Consider the following 17,141-nt stretch of genomic DNA (forward strand, 5'->3'; position numbering starts at 1 on the left):
GATGTCGGTAAAAGAAGAAAGAAACAGAACGCACCCCCCCCCCCCCCCCCCCCCCCCCCCTCCCTCTCCTCCGGGGTGTCGCCCTCCTCGTCGTCTCTGGTCGTTGATTTAAACCGTGAAAGGTGCTGGTGATGAGTCACTCTGCTCGATCCTCGCTGCTGCTGCTGCTGCAAAAAAAAAAAAAAAGAAAAAGAAAAACCCTGCTTGTACACTCTTTCATTTCACGTCGCTGAAATGTGTTTTACATCGAAAACAAAGCGCGGAAAAATGCACAAGCAATAAATCCGCTTCCTTTCGGTCAATTTATTTATTACATTTTCCGCAATCAACCGCTTCTAAATCGATGTATAATAAAGGCAAATAACTACACGGACTCCTACAAAAAAAAAAAAAAAAAAAAAATATATATATATATATATATAGCAGCGTTTGTTTCAGCTGCGGATGAGTGAACTTCTGTCATGCTATCTGGCTGCAGTCAAATAAAATTGAAATTAAAATCTTCATAAGTTCAATAGTCCCGACGGATATTTCATGAAGTGTGCAGCGACGGAAATATCACCCAAACTTTTCAAACGTCGGTAATTATCCCCCCCCTCCCCTCCCCTCCTCTCTCTCTCTCTCTCTCTCTCTCTCTCGGTGTGTGTGTGTACCTTTTGACTTTGTAGGGTCATAACGTTTCTTAACCCGTAGGGGGGGGGGGGGGGGGGGTCCGATTTTTTGTTCTGATATGGTAATTGAAAGCTTCCGGGGGACAGAACGCGCGGCTCGCTGCTCTCGCGTTCCTCACAGAGGAGTCGCTGCTGGCGTCACTGTTCCGCTGCAGGGCTGCAGACTCGCACCGAAAGAAAGAAGAAGAAGAAGAAGAAACCAACAACTGTGCTCTTGACAAGTGTGTTAATGCAGCTGTGTCTGCTTGACAAGCTGTTCTCATAAATGTTTGGCAAAAGGAGGAAAATGATGTGATAGGGATTTTCTTGCATCGTCATCTTTAGTTGTGTTCATTTTAAACACCTTGGAGCAGGTGGACGCAGCTTCGTTTTTCAGTCTTTTTTTAAACATTGTTCGCGCCTCCACATGCTGAGGATGATGATGCTGGAGGGACCTGCATTGTCTTTCTTACTTGAAATTACTTTTACTTTTTTTTTTGCCAGTATTAAAGCAAAACGAAATGTGTCAATCACAGACTTCTTCTTCTGTGATTAAACGTGGACGTCTGTGCGTAATTGCGCATTGGTCAGCTGGAGGCACCTGAGGTGGAGCAACTGCCTCCCTCATCCGCAACACTTTTATCTTTCCATCTTTCTTTCTTTCTTCTTCAAACCGTGGGAAAGTCTGTTTTTACATTGCGCAACTGATTACCTTCAACGTCTTCTTCTTTTTTGAAAATTCAATCTTATCTGATCTCAGAAATATGCGCATGTAAAGTCAAGAGAAGAGTTTTGCTGCATCACCTGATTGAAAATGTCAATTTTTAGTCATTCATTTAAACCCAGTGGTGATGTTGAAATCTATTTCTCTCTCTCTCTCCAACACTTGCAATTAAGACTGAAATTAATTTCGATTTATTTGTTTATTTATTTCATCTAAAATTGAAAGTTCGGTTAATTTTTCTGAGATAATTCACTCACTACTCTGCCTCGTTTCGAGATGCTGACACTTGTTGCGACAATTAAAAGAGTGCAGTGGACGCGGAAGCTTTTACCAGTCTAATTTGAGTCGCTGCAGCTTCTTTCTCGAACCCGAAACAAGAAACATGGCGAAACTTCAGTCCTGCTGCTGCTGCTGCTGCTGCCTGTGTGATGATGATGATGATGATGATGATGATGCCACTCAAACCCAAACGACGATAGGACAGTTTGAGCTGCAGCGACACCCATCAGGGCGATAGACTGACAAATGACCAGAGGGAGGAGAGAGAGAGGGAGAGAGAGAGGGAGAGAGAGAGAGAGAGAGAGAGAGAGAGAGAGAGGTGTGTGTGTGTAGAAGAAGTCTGCCCAGTAACAATCGCACCGAGGCTGTGAGGAACTATTGGCTCTGCGAACAGACACAGGGAGGAGGAAACAACTTAGACTGGAAAAAAAAAAAAAAAAAAAAACTTTAAAGAGACATTTCCCCTACTTTTCTCACAAGTGCTGCTGCAAGTATACACGGCCACTGGGCTCTCGGGTGGAAATTAACAGCTCTAAAGCTCCGACGAGCCCCGTGTCTTTCCCCCATGATGCACTCAAAGTCGTGTTTCATTCAGGGCTCCGGGCTCTTTGAAGTTGACTAAGAATAGGAGGTGGGGGGGGCGGGGGGGGGATTAGCATATTTACCCGCATGCAGATTCTCTTTGTGACTGTATGTGCTGAGGCTAAATCATTTGGCAGTCTTTTTTTTTTTTTTTTTTAATTACACCACATCCACCAGGTTTCCACCTGCTTGTTTTTTTTTCTTTTCTTGTTCTTCTACCATGTGCATCGGTGAAGTATATAAGAGAAAGTGGGGGGGGGGGGGGGGGCAATCGGTTGATATTTATTTATTTGAGGTGCCAGCCAACGAGTCGTTTTTGTGCGCGTTATCTTTAAAGGGAAGAGAGAGAGAGAGAGAGAGAGAGAGAGAGAGAGAGAGCGAGCGAGCGAGCGAAAAAAGTTTTCAACGCTGCTTCTAATTTCTTAGAAAGCTATCTGCTAAACCACAAGCAGTTTGTGGCAGCTAGTTAAAAAAAAAGAAGGTTAAGGCGTGTGTGTGTGTGTGTGTGTGTGGGTGGGTGGGAGCTGTCCTGTGCGCCTGTCCTCTGTAGGTTGAACACGCAGTGTTTAATGGCCACATACAGTATCTCCATGCATGCGTCATCCTCCGCGCGCGTGCAGGTTCACCGAGTTCATCTGAAGGAACACTGTGGCACGAGCTGGTGCGACCAGAAATTAATATACCAGTCGGTCCGTTTTTATATGATTAATCGCATTCTTTCTAATCCAAACTAATAGTCAAATGGACTTTCACAAAGGGGCGCTGCTCACTGCACTTTCGGAAAGCAAACTGTAAATGTGTGTGTGTGTGTGTGTGTGTGTGTGTGTGTGTGTGTGTGTGTGTGTGCGTGTGCGTGTGTGCGCGCGCAACGATGAATCAGACAGTCACTCCTTTATAGACATGTCGTGTGTCCTCCACTCTCATCATCATCATCATCATCATCATCATCATCCTCTCAGGGCAATCCATCTGCGACATTAAGAAGAAAAATCCATGTGCAGAAGCAGAAAGAGAAATATTCATCATACATGAAAGCATCTCTTTAGATTAATCAGTGACATATTTTTTTGTGATATATCGCCCGAGAAGAAGAAAAAAATGATCTGATTTGTGTATTTCAACCTGACTTGGTCATTAAATGGGCATAAGCTCTTGATGGACCTGGACTCCATGGGTGCATGGATCTGTTGTTCTGTGCATGTTGGAATGAAACAAGTTCACAGAAAAGTCTCGCACATGCCAGAGAAAAGAGAGAGAGAGAGAGAGAGAGAGAGAGAGAGAGAGAGAGAGAGAGAGAGAGAGAGAGAGAGAAACAGGCGTGTGCAGCGTGTTGAGTCTGGTCCATACAGAGGTAATGAAGTGAATTGCGTCAGTGGCGCACGCAGAGCACTGGCCAGGCTGATGAAAGTAGAGGCGCACTGTGGGGAGAGAGAGAGAGAGCGAGCAAGAGGAAAAAGTTCTCAACAAGGGAGAGGCAGGACTACTCTGACGGAGCCCCTGCAGTCTCACTTTCTTATGCCTCCAAATACACTTTTCCCTGCCGTCTTTTTTTTTTTTTTTGTTGGGGGGGCCTCTTCTTGAAACTCCAGCGTCGGCCGCTGTCGCGTTGACGGTTGTTGTTGTTGTTGTTGTTGTTGCTGTCGTCGTCGTCGCTGCTCCTGCTGCTGCTGCTGTTGTTGTTGTTGTTGTTGTTGTTTTTGGACCGAGAGAGAAAATCCTCCTTCCTTTTTTTTTTTTTCTTTTCTTTTCTTTTTTTTTGTGTGGGTCTGTCGCGCGACTGAAGTGAAAGCACCCGCGCGACCATGGAGCTGCTGTGCCTCGAAATGGACACCATCATACGAGCTCGTCCCGATCCCAACCTCCTGTGCGACGACCGAGTGCTGCAGAGCCTGCTCACCATCGAGGAGAGGTTCCTGCCGCAGTACTCGTATTTCAAAGGCGTCCAGAAGGACATCCAGCCCTTCATGCGGAGGATGGTCGCCACTTGGATGTTGGAGGTACACATCGAGAAATCACACCGATCGCCGACGGCTTCTAATTCTCCTTCTTTTCTTTTTTTTTTTGTTGCTGTTTGCATTTCCGTGCTCGACTTTTTTTTTTTTTTTTTAAAGCCTCCCTCCCCGACCCGCGGCGTCGTGCCCAGCAGATCGGAACCACGGTTCTGATTCCCCCGACTCCCTTTTGCTCCGACGTGGGCTCATTCAGTCGCCTCTTTCTGCAACAGTTTCCCTTCAGCACGTTTTTGCAAAAGTGCGCTCCGCCGAGCGGAGACGACCGCGGCCGCCGCCGCCGCCGGCGCGACGCGACGCGAGGAGACGGTCGCCGACACCGGGAGCGTCGCCCCCGTTAAAGAGCCGCCTCGCCCCGGCGCCGCCCGTTGATCCCTTTTCATGTTATTATTTCTGGACTTCGCCTGAATATTTCCATGCACACGTATGCACTCCCCCGATGCGAGGCTTGCCCCTGCGCTCCTCTATATCGCCATGTTGGTTTTCTTCTCCCTCGCTCCCCCCCCTCTCTACGGGCGCTCTTTAAAGAGCACTTTACGGTGTCATGAACGCAATAACAGCGGCCAAAGCCCGTCGGCTATGGCGGAGGAGGCTCCCGGGTGTCCGCCGACGACGGACGGGAGCACGCCAAGTGTCGGGTGTCGGTGTCAAAGAGTCGGAAGGGGCGAGGGGCCTTATCTGTCGCCGCCGCTCGTCGCCCTGCTCGCCGCGGTCGCCTCGCGCCGGGAATTGCGTTCGATTCCCGCGGCCCCGTGGCGCGCCCGCCGCCGACACCCGGCCGAGCAGGAGCGCGAGGCCCGCGGCTTTATTTTCATGTGATTATCGCGCGGGTCCGAGCCGCCGGAGATTTTTAATTAATTTTTGAAATCGAGGCATCGCCCCGGCGGCGCCGCGCGGCGCGCCGAGCTCTCGCCACCCCGCGTCCCTTTTCGCCTTTTATCCCCATTTGTCGCGCCCGCACTGGGACACGAATGTTCGGGTCCGGCGCGGAAGGAGCCCGCGAACATTACGCGGCGAAGAAACGCGCTCCAGATAATTTATTTGTATTTTTAATTATTTTATGAAAATATGACGAATGAAGAAAAAGCGGAGGAAGGGAAAAAAAAAAAAAAAAAAGAAAAAAAAAAAAAAAAAAGCCCCAGTGTGTTTCCGTGTGCTCGCGCTGTCGGGGTGTTGTTGGCTCGACTTGAATTCATTTTCTTATAAGTCAATGAACTTGCGAGGAATGCGACTCTGTTGACAAGGGTGCGCGTCCGCCACTTATTTCATTCTTTTGTTGAAAGAAATAAAATAATCCCATTTCGTATTAATTTCTGATGTCGCAACCGATTATAGGGCTGGGGCGAGAGAGGAAAACCTTGGCCGGGCCCCAACTGTGTGTGTCATTGAATTTATATGTGCCTCTTTGTGCCATTAGACGTTTCGTTTCGTTATCTCTAATAAAACAAAGTTTTTAACATCACATTGTCAAGTGCTGGAGACGGGTCACGCCGGTTCCCCTCATGCTTTTAAACCATTGCCGCAATTTGTGTCTCTTCTATTCAGGTTTGTGAGGAGCAGAAGTGCGAGGAAGAAGTTTTCCCCCTGGCCATGAACTACTTGGACAGATTCTTAGCCGTGGTGCCCACCAAGAAGTGCCACCTGCAGCTGCTGGGGGCCGTGTGCATGTTCCTGGCGTCCAAGTTGAAAGAGACCCGTCCACTCACCGCAGAGAAGCTCTGCATCTACACAGACAACTCCATCAGGCCGCAAGAGCTGCTGGTAAGCAACTGCCCCCCCCCCCCAAAAAAAACCCCCAAACCCCAACAACAACAACAAAACAACAACAACAAAGAAAATCCGTGGCACCTCTGAGGATTCATGCAGTCCCCATCGTCATCAGCTGGTTAAAGACGACGTTTTCTGACATATGTCTGCATCATGTTCACTTTTGGAAGCTACAGTTGTTGTTTTTTTTAATATTGCAGTTGATTTTGATGTCATAAGAAAACACCTTTAGCCAGTCAGCATCATCCTAAACACCAGAGCGTGGCTCATGTCACCGACTCTTTGTTGCACTTTGTTCTGCGCCGTCATCAAAAGGGTCCACGAAAAAGGCCCAAAAGCCCCACGGTGAATTGTTCCACAAGGGCTCTCTCTCTCTCTCTCTCTCTCTCTCTCTCTCTCCCTCTCCCTCTCCCTCTCTCTTTACTGTACGAGCCCCTCTGGACTTCTTTTTACAGTACACTCCTCCAGTGGCCTGTGCGGTGGTCTCCATCGCCATCTAGCGGCAGATATTTGCACGGATCAACGAGGTCAGCTTGAACCCCAGCCAAAGTTCTGACTCTGTTCCTGTCAGCGAGCGAGAGGGAGAGACACACACACACAGAGAAATTCAAGTTTGCCTTTTACAGCTCAGCTCCCCCCCCCCAAACCCCCCAACTCCAAAAAAAAAGCATAAAAACACGGACGCTCACATTTCTGATATTATGTCATGCTGGCGTCGCCTCCTGATCCTGACACAAATATAGGTTACAGGTTTTCCATAGGCGTGTGAATAAGCGACGATGACGCAGGGTGCGGAGCAACATAAATGTCATTCCTCCGCGTCCTATTCGTTTGATAAGGCCACTTTTGGCGCCGATAACACCGGCGTGCTTTCACCGGTCGCAGACCAATTAATTAACTCGCTCTCGCATCAGATAAGTATTTTCCCCCCGCCGCGCCGCGGTGCTACATAAACATTCCTCGGTAAACAACAACCGATCCCACCCATGTTGTGAAAGAGGCCACATATTATGATTCAGACGTGGCTGATGTTTGCGGGGCCTCGCTGGCTGGCTGGCTGGCTGGCTGGCTTGCTGACTGGCGGCTCTCACCCACTGATCGCTGCAGGACATATTCCCAGTTTCTCCGCGAGCTTCTGTCGGTACTGTCGGGCTTCTGATCATTTTTCTGGAATGTATTCCTGCCGGAGAATGTTGTGTCTCCTCGGCGGAAGGGGTTCAGCGGTCAGCGTGCCGCGGTTGCAGGATTGACCAGTAAGCACCGTCAGCTCGAGGTTGGGGGGGGTCACGTAAAAAAAACAGTGAAGTGTAGCTTGACGCTGCACTCTGCCAGGAGTCGCCCCCCCCACCCCCCCGCTCCGTGTTCCGTCCTGAAGACAAAGCCTTGAACCGGTTTGCTGAGGCCTCCTCTCAGTGTTTCTGTATAAGGCAGCATTTTGGCTGACATGCAGATACAGGAAACAGAGATCAGCTGCTCAGGGCATGTGATCGTTTTTTTTTGTTTTTTTTGTCCTCATCTTTGGTAACAATTTCTTGTAAAGAGAACCGCAATGTTACAAAGAAGGTGTGACCAGAGGAAGGCAGTAGCAGAAGGAAGTGGGTGCCTGCCTGCCACTCTGTCAGCATTGAGCCTGTGTGTTGCAAGCCTTTGTCACAGCCTTTTTTCGCTGTTGTAGGCTCCGACCTCGCGCGCGGCCCCTGATGGAAAAGGCCTTTTCCGAGTTGCAGAAGGCGGCCATGATGCACATGAGAGAAGCCGCTATCGACAAACCACAGCCGAGCGTTGTGATTTGATCAAATAAGCGAACCTTGAAGCCAAAGTCAATGTTTTTTGTTAAAGCACGACGACGTCGACTGAGTTGCTGTACAGCTAAAAAAGCCAATCAGCCTAGATAAGACATTGGATAAGTAAATTAGAAAACAAAACATATAGTAAAATAAGATGAAACCACATTAATAAGAGTCTACGTCTGTTTTTTTAAAGCCAGAGGGTAAAAAATAAGTTCACATGAGAGTTTTAAAAGTGTCCAGAGCGGCTGAGATATTGGATATTGGATTATAGCGAGGACGATTTCTTTCACCTTTATATTAAAAGTTCATTTTATTATTTTATAATTTCCTCCCATATGAGAACCTGTTGGTATGAACAAATCACTTACAGGAGATGAGAAAACATAGGAGGCGTAAAAAAAAAAAAAAAGAGGTCACTTTGAGCTGGTAGCAGGGTCGGCGGCAGCCATGTTGGATTGTCCCATGACTGAGTCCATGTGGTCTCTCTGTCTCTCTCTCTCTCCCTCCCTCTCTCTCTGAAAGGGAAAATGAAGAGCATCCATAGTCCCGGTCACAAGGCTGCAGTCCGGAACCAAACCACGGAAATGTTTTTTTTCCCCAAATTAGTCACCAACTCCTCCGTTAATCGCCTCCTCCCTCAGAAGTGAAAGTAACAATAACTCTCTATAGTTGAAGAGAGCGCCACACCTGGGGCCCCCACCCCCCAACTGTCACCCAGACCCCCATCCAGCATCACGTTTTCCCACGTGAAAAGGAGTTGTTATGTTTAAAAAACATGTTCATTTGACATTATAGTGAGTTGAGTCATTATTCTGGTGAAATGCTCCCAAGTTGTTGCCTTTCCCCTGAGCCAGAAATAGGTTTTTAAACTATTTAAAATTAAGTCTTTGTCTTTAGTTTTATGTTAGCGGAACATAGGACTCAGGTTTGTGTCTGTTGTACCGGAGGGCATTAACTGAATTGGTAGCAAAAACACAGGAGGCAATAAAGGAAGTCGGTCACATTTTCTGTCGTGGCACACAATGGAGGGTTTTGATGGTTTTAAATGAATTATAGATTGAGTGCAGAGATTAGTTAATAGTGTTTAATTTTTTAAAGATAACACAAGGGTTTATTGCTGATCGTGCTCAACGAGCACAAGCCTTACGTATTCACTGTACACGCACACACACGCACGCACGCACGCACGCACACACACACACACACACACACGCACACACACACACACACGCTCGCTGTAGAACCTCTGGTGGGCCTCTTTAGGAAAGTCCCCAGATGCCAGACAGACAGACGGGGAGGGAGACGGTGCTGTGTGAGGTCACCTGGGTTGGTGGCGCTGCTGGTGTTTCTCTGTCCCGGGCCCGGCCAAGCAGACTCTGATGTAATAACAGTAATGCTTAACCTCCACACCCCTCACCACTGGACAGGGCCAGGGGCCCCACAGAGCCACGTTCACACACTCTCAGGCCGCAGTGCAAACCGGCTCGAACAGCTGTGTCCAACAACCTGCTACAGTATGTAAATATGTGGTCGTACTTTTTGTGTCACTCGAACATTCTCGGTCTTTTTCTCATTTTCGGTCAACTCTCTCTGCCCCCCTCTCTCTCGCTCTGTCTCTCTCTCTCTCTCTCTCTCTCTCCAGGAATGGGAACTGGTGGTGTTGGGAAAGTTGAAGTGGAACTTGGCAGCTGTGACGCCGAACGACTTCATTGAGCACATTGTGAGGAGGCTGCCGCTGCCCGAGGATAAGCTGGCACTTATACGCAAACACGTCCAGACCTTCATCGCCCTCTGTGCCACAGGTAGGACACCACGGGGGAGCTACAGTGTCGCTGACGTGACCAAAAAAAACAATACGAATTGTGATGATCGAGAGTCAACTCTTATTTTGGCAACGTAATCAAAAGCCAATAGCTCTGCTGTGGGCCCCACCAGGAGCTTAAGTGAGATGCATTACCTCCAGGGGGTGAAACATTCTTCCTGTGAAAAGCACGTGTCACGGAAGACATGTAAGCGTTAGCCTCTCGGGGTCTGACGTCCATCATCTGTCTTCTCCCAGGGCTGGTATGTGGCCGTGTTGTGTCGAGGCATATCAGTGGCATCCAGTAACACTTCAAAGCAGACGCAGCGCGGTTTCGAGGGGCATTCCCATGTCGCACAGGGTCGAGAAAAAGAGGGGAGGGGGACAGGGGGTGGAGGCAGGCAAGGGGCCATTGTCTCTCCGCTCCCGAGGTGAATTGTTCCCCTCGAGATCAAACATCCAGCGAGTCGTGGGAGGGACGGGGAGCCCTTAACATGATCCGACGAGACGGCGGAGGAAGGTGCAGGAGAGAACGGGGGAGTTGGGTTGGGGGGGGGGGGAGGGGCCGGAGGAGTGTATTGTTTTTGCACTGGCATATTCTAAGGCATGTCATGTTTTCATATCTCTCCTCCACCCCCACCACAACCAACTTCTCACGCCTCCCCACCCTTACAGCTGGAGGACATGATAGCTTTCCCATGTTGAGTTCCCATGCGGAGATTCTCTAAAGGGCCGGTTTCTCCTGTTTGCGTCACCTACCGACACGTTCGCAAACTAGCACCTCCACCAGCCTTCGAGTATTTATCCTAACGTCGATTACTAAATTCACCTGCAGTGATTTTGCCTTCCCTTTCTTTTTCACTTGCCTGAGTGACCCGCGTCACCGGCGACGCCACCAGCAGCAGCAGCTTCCCTGTTTTGCAAGCTCAAACAAAACTGCAAACTACACCCTTCATGGGAAACAGCTCTTTGTGCTGACATCATTCACAGGAGTGTGTGTGTGTGTGTGTGTGTGAAGTCAGATGAATAGATACAAGGGAGGTGACAGGTATGTAAAACATAAAGCGATGGAATCCCCTGCGCTGATTGTGCAATCGAGACGATAGGGTGAGAAAAAGTTTTGCAACAAAAGTTCAAGAAACGCCTCTTTTCCGCGTCTCTGCGTCACTCTCTCTCTCTCTCGCTATCTCTCGCTCTCTTTCCTCTCACCCCACATGTCTCACCCCTCCAGTCTGTGCCAGCGGAATAGTGTGTGGAATGACAGCGTGTCAGTGATCGGACCTATCCCCCAAAGCAACATTGTGAAAGACTCAGCAATGCACTTTGTCCTTAATTGCTTCAATGAGGCACTGGAAATAAATTTACGAGCCTCCCGGAGTCGTCGTCGTCCTCCCGACATGTGTGTTTTTCAGAAGAGAGACTTCTCTGGAGTTAGCTGTGGATTAGCAACAGGCCATTTGTCTGCTGTGTGTGCTCCCCCTCATGACGTGTATCCAGGCAAACGGAGAGTGAGGGGCAAAGACAAGAGAGAGAGGAGGGGAGCGCGAGTGAGTCAACAATTTGGTGCATCTGAACATCTCTGGGAATTCGAAAACCTCGTTTGTGGAGTGTTCCCAGACGTAAATCTCCCCGGGCTTATCTGCCGAGGATCCTCCTCGAGCGGAGTGGAGAAGGTAAAGACTCGGCAGCAGCAGCAGCAGCAGCAGCAGGAGGAGGAGGAGGAGGGGGAGGAGGAGGAGGAGATCTCTCGGGAGGATTTACATTTGCAAGACGTTTGACAACGGGTTCACCTGTGGCCTTCCCCGTTTCATACGGCCCATTCAACCCGCCACTCCCACCGCTGCTATACTGCAAAAGAAAACACGCATAAAAACCCACGGCTCGCCGTTTTTCAAGGGGAACAAGGGAGCGACGAGGAGGAGAAGCGGGAGAATAAGGCCTCTCGTTCCTAATGGCTCTCTCTCCTTTGATGAAACAGTTCCGTTCGGGCCACTCGGTGGGATTTTGTCAGGTGGCGCAGGCTGGCTCTGTATTAATTAATAACGTTGGCCGGCCCATTCACGGCTATGCAAATGGCTCGGGGGGCTCAGCTCCGGGCTTGAGAGAAAGGGGACAAAAGGCTCGGGCCCTCACATTTCATATGCAGAGCCGCGCGAGGGTCAGCGCCGCGGGGGCCACTCGATAGGAAACACCAGCGCTTCCCTCGGGCGGGGCCGCCCCGGATAATGGCCCCCAGAAACAAGCTCATTAAGGGAGATTATGAACCTCCATTCCTGCACACAGACGCCGAGCACTCCGAGCTTCCTCTTCCATTATTATTCAATTGGGGTAAAGTGGGAGAATGGACGGGGGGCATGGGGCAGACAGATGCATCCCCGACCTGTCCTCTGCGGTTTATTGAGCTCCGTCTACTCCGCCATATTGGCAGGGATTATGGCCTATTTTACTTTACTTTTGCTGTAATGGTATGCATGGAATGGTGACAATAGTTATAGAAGTTGTGATCCAAAAGAAATACTGGATCGGGGCCAATGGTGCCGTTCCAAGAGAGAGTCAATTGTCCCGGAAGACACAATGAAGTTTTTTGCTACAAGTGGGGGGATGTAAATAACGAGCGATTTAAGTCACTCGTTCTTTTACGTGTAAAAAGTATTGGATTACATTTTTCTGGTAGGTGGAAGTGTCTTTGGATTAACTCGATGATTAACTTCTCGGAGACTAACTAATGATTCGCCAGCTAACAAACATGAGAGGAGTCAAGCTTTACCGTATGGCTTCACTTTCCCTTTTGTAATTGCAACAATAAGTTACAGCTGAGCGTGTACGTCTTCAAATATTATTTACAAACTGTATGTAAACCCCGGCCTGCACTGCTCAACTTTGACACAGTTGTGCCAGGACGGACACTCTGCCCACTGCGGAATGATACAGTATATTTCATTGTGTGTGTCGCTTGTTATACAACTTCTTGCCCAAAAAAAGAAATTTGGATCACATGTTGAAATACAGTTCATCCACAGTATTTCATATTTTTTTTATTTCAAAATAACGGAGAGGTGCCCAGCTATCCAGAGCTGTCCTCATCAGAGATTTGACAAATGTTAAGTTTGTCTGCTCCGTGTCCCACAAAGTATTTCCAAGCCATGCGCCCAAAGATTCCAGGAGGCAAACATTTTTTTTATGCATCAGTGACCCGCTCGGGTCATTCTGAAATGATTCACTCGTTTTGAATGTTCAGTTTCACTTTGGTCCGGAGGGGCAGGAATGCTCCTGCTCCTGCTCCCGCCCCTTGTAGCTTCTTCTGCCGCGGCGACTCCCCCTCCAGGTTTTGGCTCGGCGTTTCCGGAGACGAGTGATTCATCTTCAGATGTGGTCAATGAAGGAAAGAAAAAAAAAAAAGGTTGTGACTGGTGTTTGTTTACATAAAACCCTCCCTTTCACGTCCGATGAGTCAGAACCCACGACAAATTAACCATCCCGTCCGACAAATGATCATCCCTCGTCATCCGCGTCCGGTCTGGCAGCGTTTTTCCAACAGCATCCTTATAGTGTTCTCCCCCAAAAATGTGACACAAGGAGTGAATCACTGAGTGGCATGTCCTGAGTACCAACCCCCCCCCCCAAACTTCGCCAATGTAATCAGCACCACACTAAGAATACTGTGGCCCCGCTGAGTCACTCCAGAAACATGAAGAAGTAACTTTCTTCTTTGGATGCTGCATGTATCCTACCGAAGAGGTCCGGATAAATCAAGACGCCTGTTACTGTACGTTGGAGGTTCACGTTAACCACAGACTTGTTATTTGGAGTAAAGGAGATGTGGGTGGCAGCCTGCTGGACATGGACGCTTTTGCCACACAATTATAGACGATCAAAGATAAATGCGCGCACCAGTTTTTTTGCACCTCCAGCGCTCCATCGCCGCGCCTCGGGCCGCAGCTGTGACAGCGGAGATGATGGTGCAAGAAGACTCTTAAAAGAGTTGTCACAGGATGCTATAATTAGGGGAGGAATGCTGTTTTCTGGCAAATGAGCGGGGTTTGAGCATGACTCAGACTCTCCCAAAGTTCTGTTTTGTGTTTGTCTCCAGAGTGACAGTCTGGAGACCAGAGCCGAGAATGGAATATGACAGATGGCGGTATCAGGTTGTCATGTAAATCAGTGATTTCTCCCCTCCTCGAGCTCGGCGGGGTGTTGTTGTTTGCGCGTCCCGAGGAGCTACACCTACCGTCGGAGGAGCTCCCCCACAGACTTGTTTTGACTGCCAGGCTTTAATGGTGAAACTCACTGTCATGCCAGTCCCCAAAATGATGTTTGTTTTTGGGCCTTAATCAGTCAACAGGCCGCGGGTCCTCGTAACGCTGCTCCTTCAACAAACAAGGTCAATGGGGGCTACATGTATAGAATACAAGACCCTGATTTATAGCACCGGAGTGAGCGTGGAGGGTGAAAAAGGAGAGGGCTTTTTTTTCTTTTTTTTTCTCTTTCTTTTTTTGGCCGTTGTTCAACTTTCCAGCTTTAATTAATTTACAAGTTTTAATGTGCACACTGTGCATAGCAGCCACCCAGGAGGAGGTTGGACCATGTAGGGAAGCGGACTTGTGCGACCGGAGGCCTGAGGATGGAGTTTCACGGGGTCGGAACACAGGAGGGAATGGAGAGATGGGGGGGGGGGGCCACGGGGAGGAGAAAGGCCCATTGACTGGGGGTGAGAGGCGCGCAGGGCCAGGCCAGCCAGCCGCTGTTCACAGGGAGCTTTCCATCGCAGGCGTCCCCACTCAGCTACATACACTGTTTATCCTCCGCATGAATATCAATGAGGGCCTCCTGAAATACGGCCATTCTTCCCCCCCCCCACCCCCCGCATGCAGCAGCCACCAGGCCGGAGTGTCAGCCCGCAACGGCTGCACGCGCGCGTCCTTGTTCCGCCACAGACCTGTCTTGTCTTGAGTGCGGAAAATCAGCTTGCTGCCCACTGCCCGCCACTCGGCCCTGCCACAAACCTACATCTATGCCTCCCCGTGTGTGTGTGTGTGTGTGTGTGTGTGTGTGTGTGTGTGTGTGTGTGTGTGTGTGTGTGTGTGTGTGTGTGTGTGTGTGTGTGTGTGCGTGTGCATCTTAAGGCACGAAGGATTTGGCTCATTGTCTTCCTGCCTGTGTCTCTGAGGTGTCTTGCCTCCCCCTGCCTGTCAGTCTGCACTCAGTGCACACGTACAGTAAATCCGTGTATGCCTTTGTCCTTTTTACTCCTCTATAGAAACTTGTGCTCTTGCAGCAGTGATGTAATGCGGAGGGGGCTTTGTAGCTCTTTCCTCTTGGCTCGAGGTGGCCTTTTAATAAATCGCCCCCCCCCCTTGGCAGGGGCCCAGCGCCGAACACAGGGGTGTATAATAAGTTCATTTATTTGTCAACACTGAGCCCACAAGATGAGAAAGCGCCTGGCCGTGCATGTTAAGAAGGCAGCGAGGGGGGGCTACTTTTGCAGCTATCAAAGGGCCCACCACTTTGATTCCAGGTTTTTTTTTTTTCTTTAAAGAAGGAAGAAAAAATCTCCTTCAGAGCCATCGCATGCGGAGGGGGTTGACGGGAGGCAGGAGCTGAGGGTCACTGGAGGGCGTCTCCTTTCTTTCCTCCAAAACCTCACAAGATTCTGGACACAGACTTGAGAGTGATGTGCAGCCGAGTTGTCTACACCCTCTCCCCTCGCCACGCCCGCCACCTTCCCTTCTTTTCTCCCCTCGTGGCCCTGTCGCCATGCCCTCCTTCTTCATCTTCCTCCCCCCGGTTGACCCACCCCCCCTTCCTCCATCCAGCCACATTCTTTGTCCCGCGCCTGTCTCTTGCTGGATTGTTATCAGCCGAGAGAAGGGGGGGGGGGATGGATGCTGTGTCTCTCAATTGGGTGAAATGAGGTGATGACTCCGGACAATGGAGTCACACTCTTCTGCCTTCCCCATCTCGCAGGTCCGCCACTCTATTAATATGCTAAAAGATAGGAGGGCGGCCAACGCAAACCGCTGCCTGTTGTGGCAACAAAGAGTCGGGGGGCATGTGTGCCATTCACTGCCCCCCCCCCCCCCCTCATCTGAGCAGGGCCATGTGTTGTCCAAAAAGAAAGGTAGAGAAGTTGAGCACGGAGTAGAGAAAGCAGTGTGTGCGCGTGTGTGTGTGCGTGCGTGCGTGTACGTGTGTGTGTGTGTGTGTGTGTGTGTGTGTGTGTGTGTGTGTGTGTGTGTGTCTGTGTGTGTGTGTGTGTGTCCCTCTCCCCCTGTTTGCCAGTTGCCTTGCCTTTTCGGGCTCCTGGCCCGTTCACAAGCTGTCTCATTTGCATTATGAATGACAGTGAGGGGAGCTAACAAGGTTATTGGTCTTTGAGACGCACGCCTGTGACCACACGTGGAAAAAAGGACCTACAGCAGTGAGCATTGGCAAAGGCACTGAGCCTCTTTATTCCTCCCTTTTCCAAGCGCTATGGGGCTTTTTTTTTTTTTTTTCTTCAGCGAGCACACGATTTACTCAGGAGATGGAAGAAAAGGGGCCGGGCCCGGGGGGAGCGGGTGAGGGTGGTTGCTTTTCAGCTCCTTTACAAGCCAAGTGAACCCTCATTATCCAGGCCCCTGGTCATTAGTGAGCGCTGCGTTCAGGCCCCGTTCAATAGAAGGATTATTTATTAGCCTGACTGCTAGATTACCAAATCATATTGTCCGTGGGAGGGGGGTGTATCTGTACCCTCTTTTTTTTTTTGAGGCGTGTATGTAATTTAGAAACCGCACCAGGTGACAACAACGACAATGAATACTTCTGCGCAAACGTCAAACTTTAATATCCCCGAAAAAACACATTTTAACCCAACCGGCGTTTTCTCGTCCTCTCGACAGATTTCAGATTCGCCATGTACCCTCCCTCCATGATCGCCACAGGAAGTGTGGGGGCGGCGATCTGCGGCCTGCAGCTGGATTCCGCCGACCAGTCGCAGTGGGGCGACAGTCTGACAGACCTGCTGGCCAAGATCACAAACACAGAAGTGGTGAGTTTCACTTCACGCTCCTCAGTCACATGCAGGGAACTCGTCGTGGGCAGCTTGGTGGCGCTGGACAATGGGAAACACAGAATTCCAGTGTGGTTTTGTTAGTCTGAGTTTTAAGCTCGAGAGCCTGACGCTCATGTTGGGAAAGTCTGCGGCGGATGTTTCTGAGTAATATCTTGAATGAGGAGGAGTGAGTGTGAGTATCTCTGCAGGCATCAGTGAGGTGTTCAGTTATTTCAGTGACTGAATCAGCTGCTGTTCTCCGTTGGAAGCTTTTCATCTGGTTGTTATCTCCAGGGAAATGCCACAATGAACCACACACATACCCACACACACACACACACACACACACGCACAAAAACACCCGCACTATTTTGCAATCTGTTACTGTTAAACAAGTAAACTCATATTTCCTTTCTTAATTGTGTCAAAGGTTGAGAAACCCCACATATTTGTTAAGGTTGTGTGTTTGCAACAGACAGTAGCTGAGATGTGGAAATGGCTTCTTCTCC

General features: G+C 49.6%; 1 protein-coding gene and 1 long non-coding RNA gene across 3 annotated transcripts in view; one reads left to right on the plus strand and one right to left on the minus strand.

Annotated features, from left to right (window-relative positions):
- ccnd2a (cyclin D2, a) overlaps positions 1–17,141 on the plus strand; it is a 149,939-nt gene that overhangs the window by 122,822 nt on the left and 9,976 nt on the right. For both annotated transcript variants that reach the window (XM_035643281.2, XM_047333177.1), the window contains 4 exons: positions 4,019–4,232; positions 5,790–6,005; positions 9,444–9,603; positions 16,481–16,629. In XM_035643281.2, the coding sequence (XP_035499174.2) occupies positions 4,019–4,232; positions 5,790–6,005; positions 9,444–9,603; positions 16,481–16,629 (739 nt within the window). The remainder of the gene's footprint in view (positions 1–4,018; positions 4,233–5,789; positions 6,006–9,443; positions 9,604–16,480; positions 16,630–17,141) is intronic.
- LOC118315753 lies at positions 53–2,121 on the minus strand. Its single transcript, XR_004794932.2, has 3 exons — positions 1,706–2,121; positions 654–828; positions 53–167 (listed from the first exon to the last, which is right to left on the minus strand). It is a non-coding gene; the product is annotated as an uncharacterized LOC118315753 (long non-coding RNA).

Source organism: Scophthalmus maximus, chromosome 7, assembly GCF_022379125.1.
Source record: "Scophthalmus maximus strain ysfricsl-2021 chromosome 7, ASM2237912v1, whole genome shotgun sequence".
Taxonomy (NCBI): Eukaryota; Metazoa; Chordata; class Actinopteri; order Pleuronectiformes; family Scophthalmidae; genus Scophthalmus; species Scophthalmus maximus.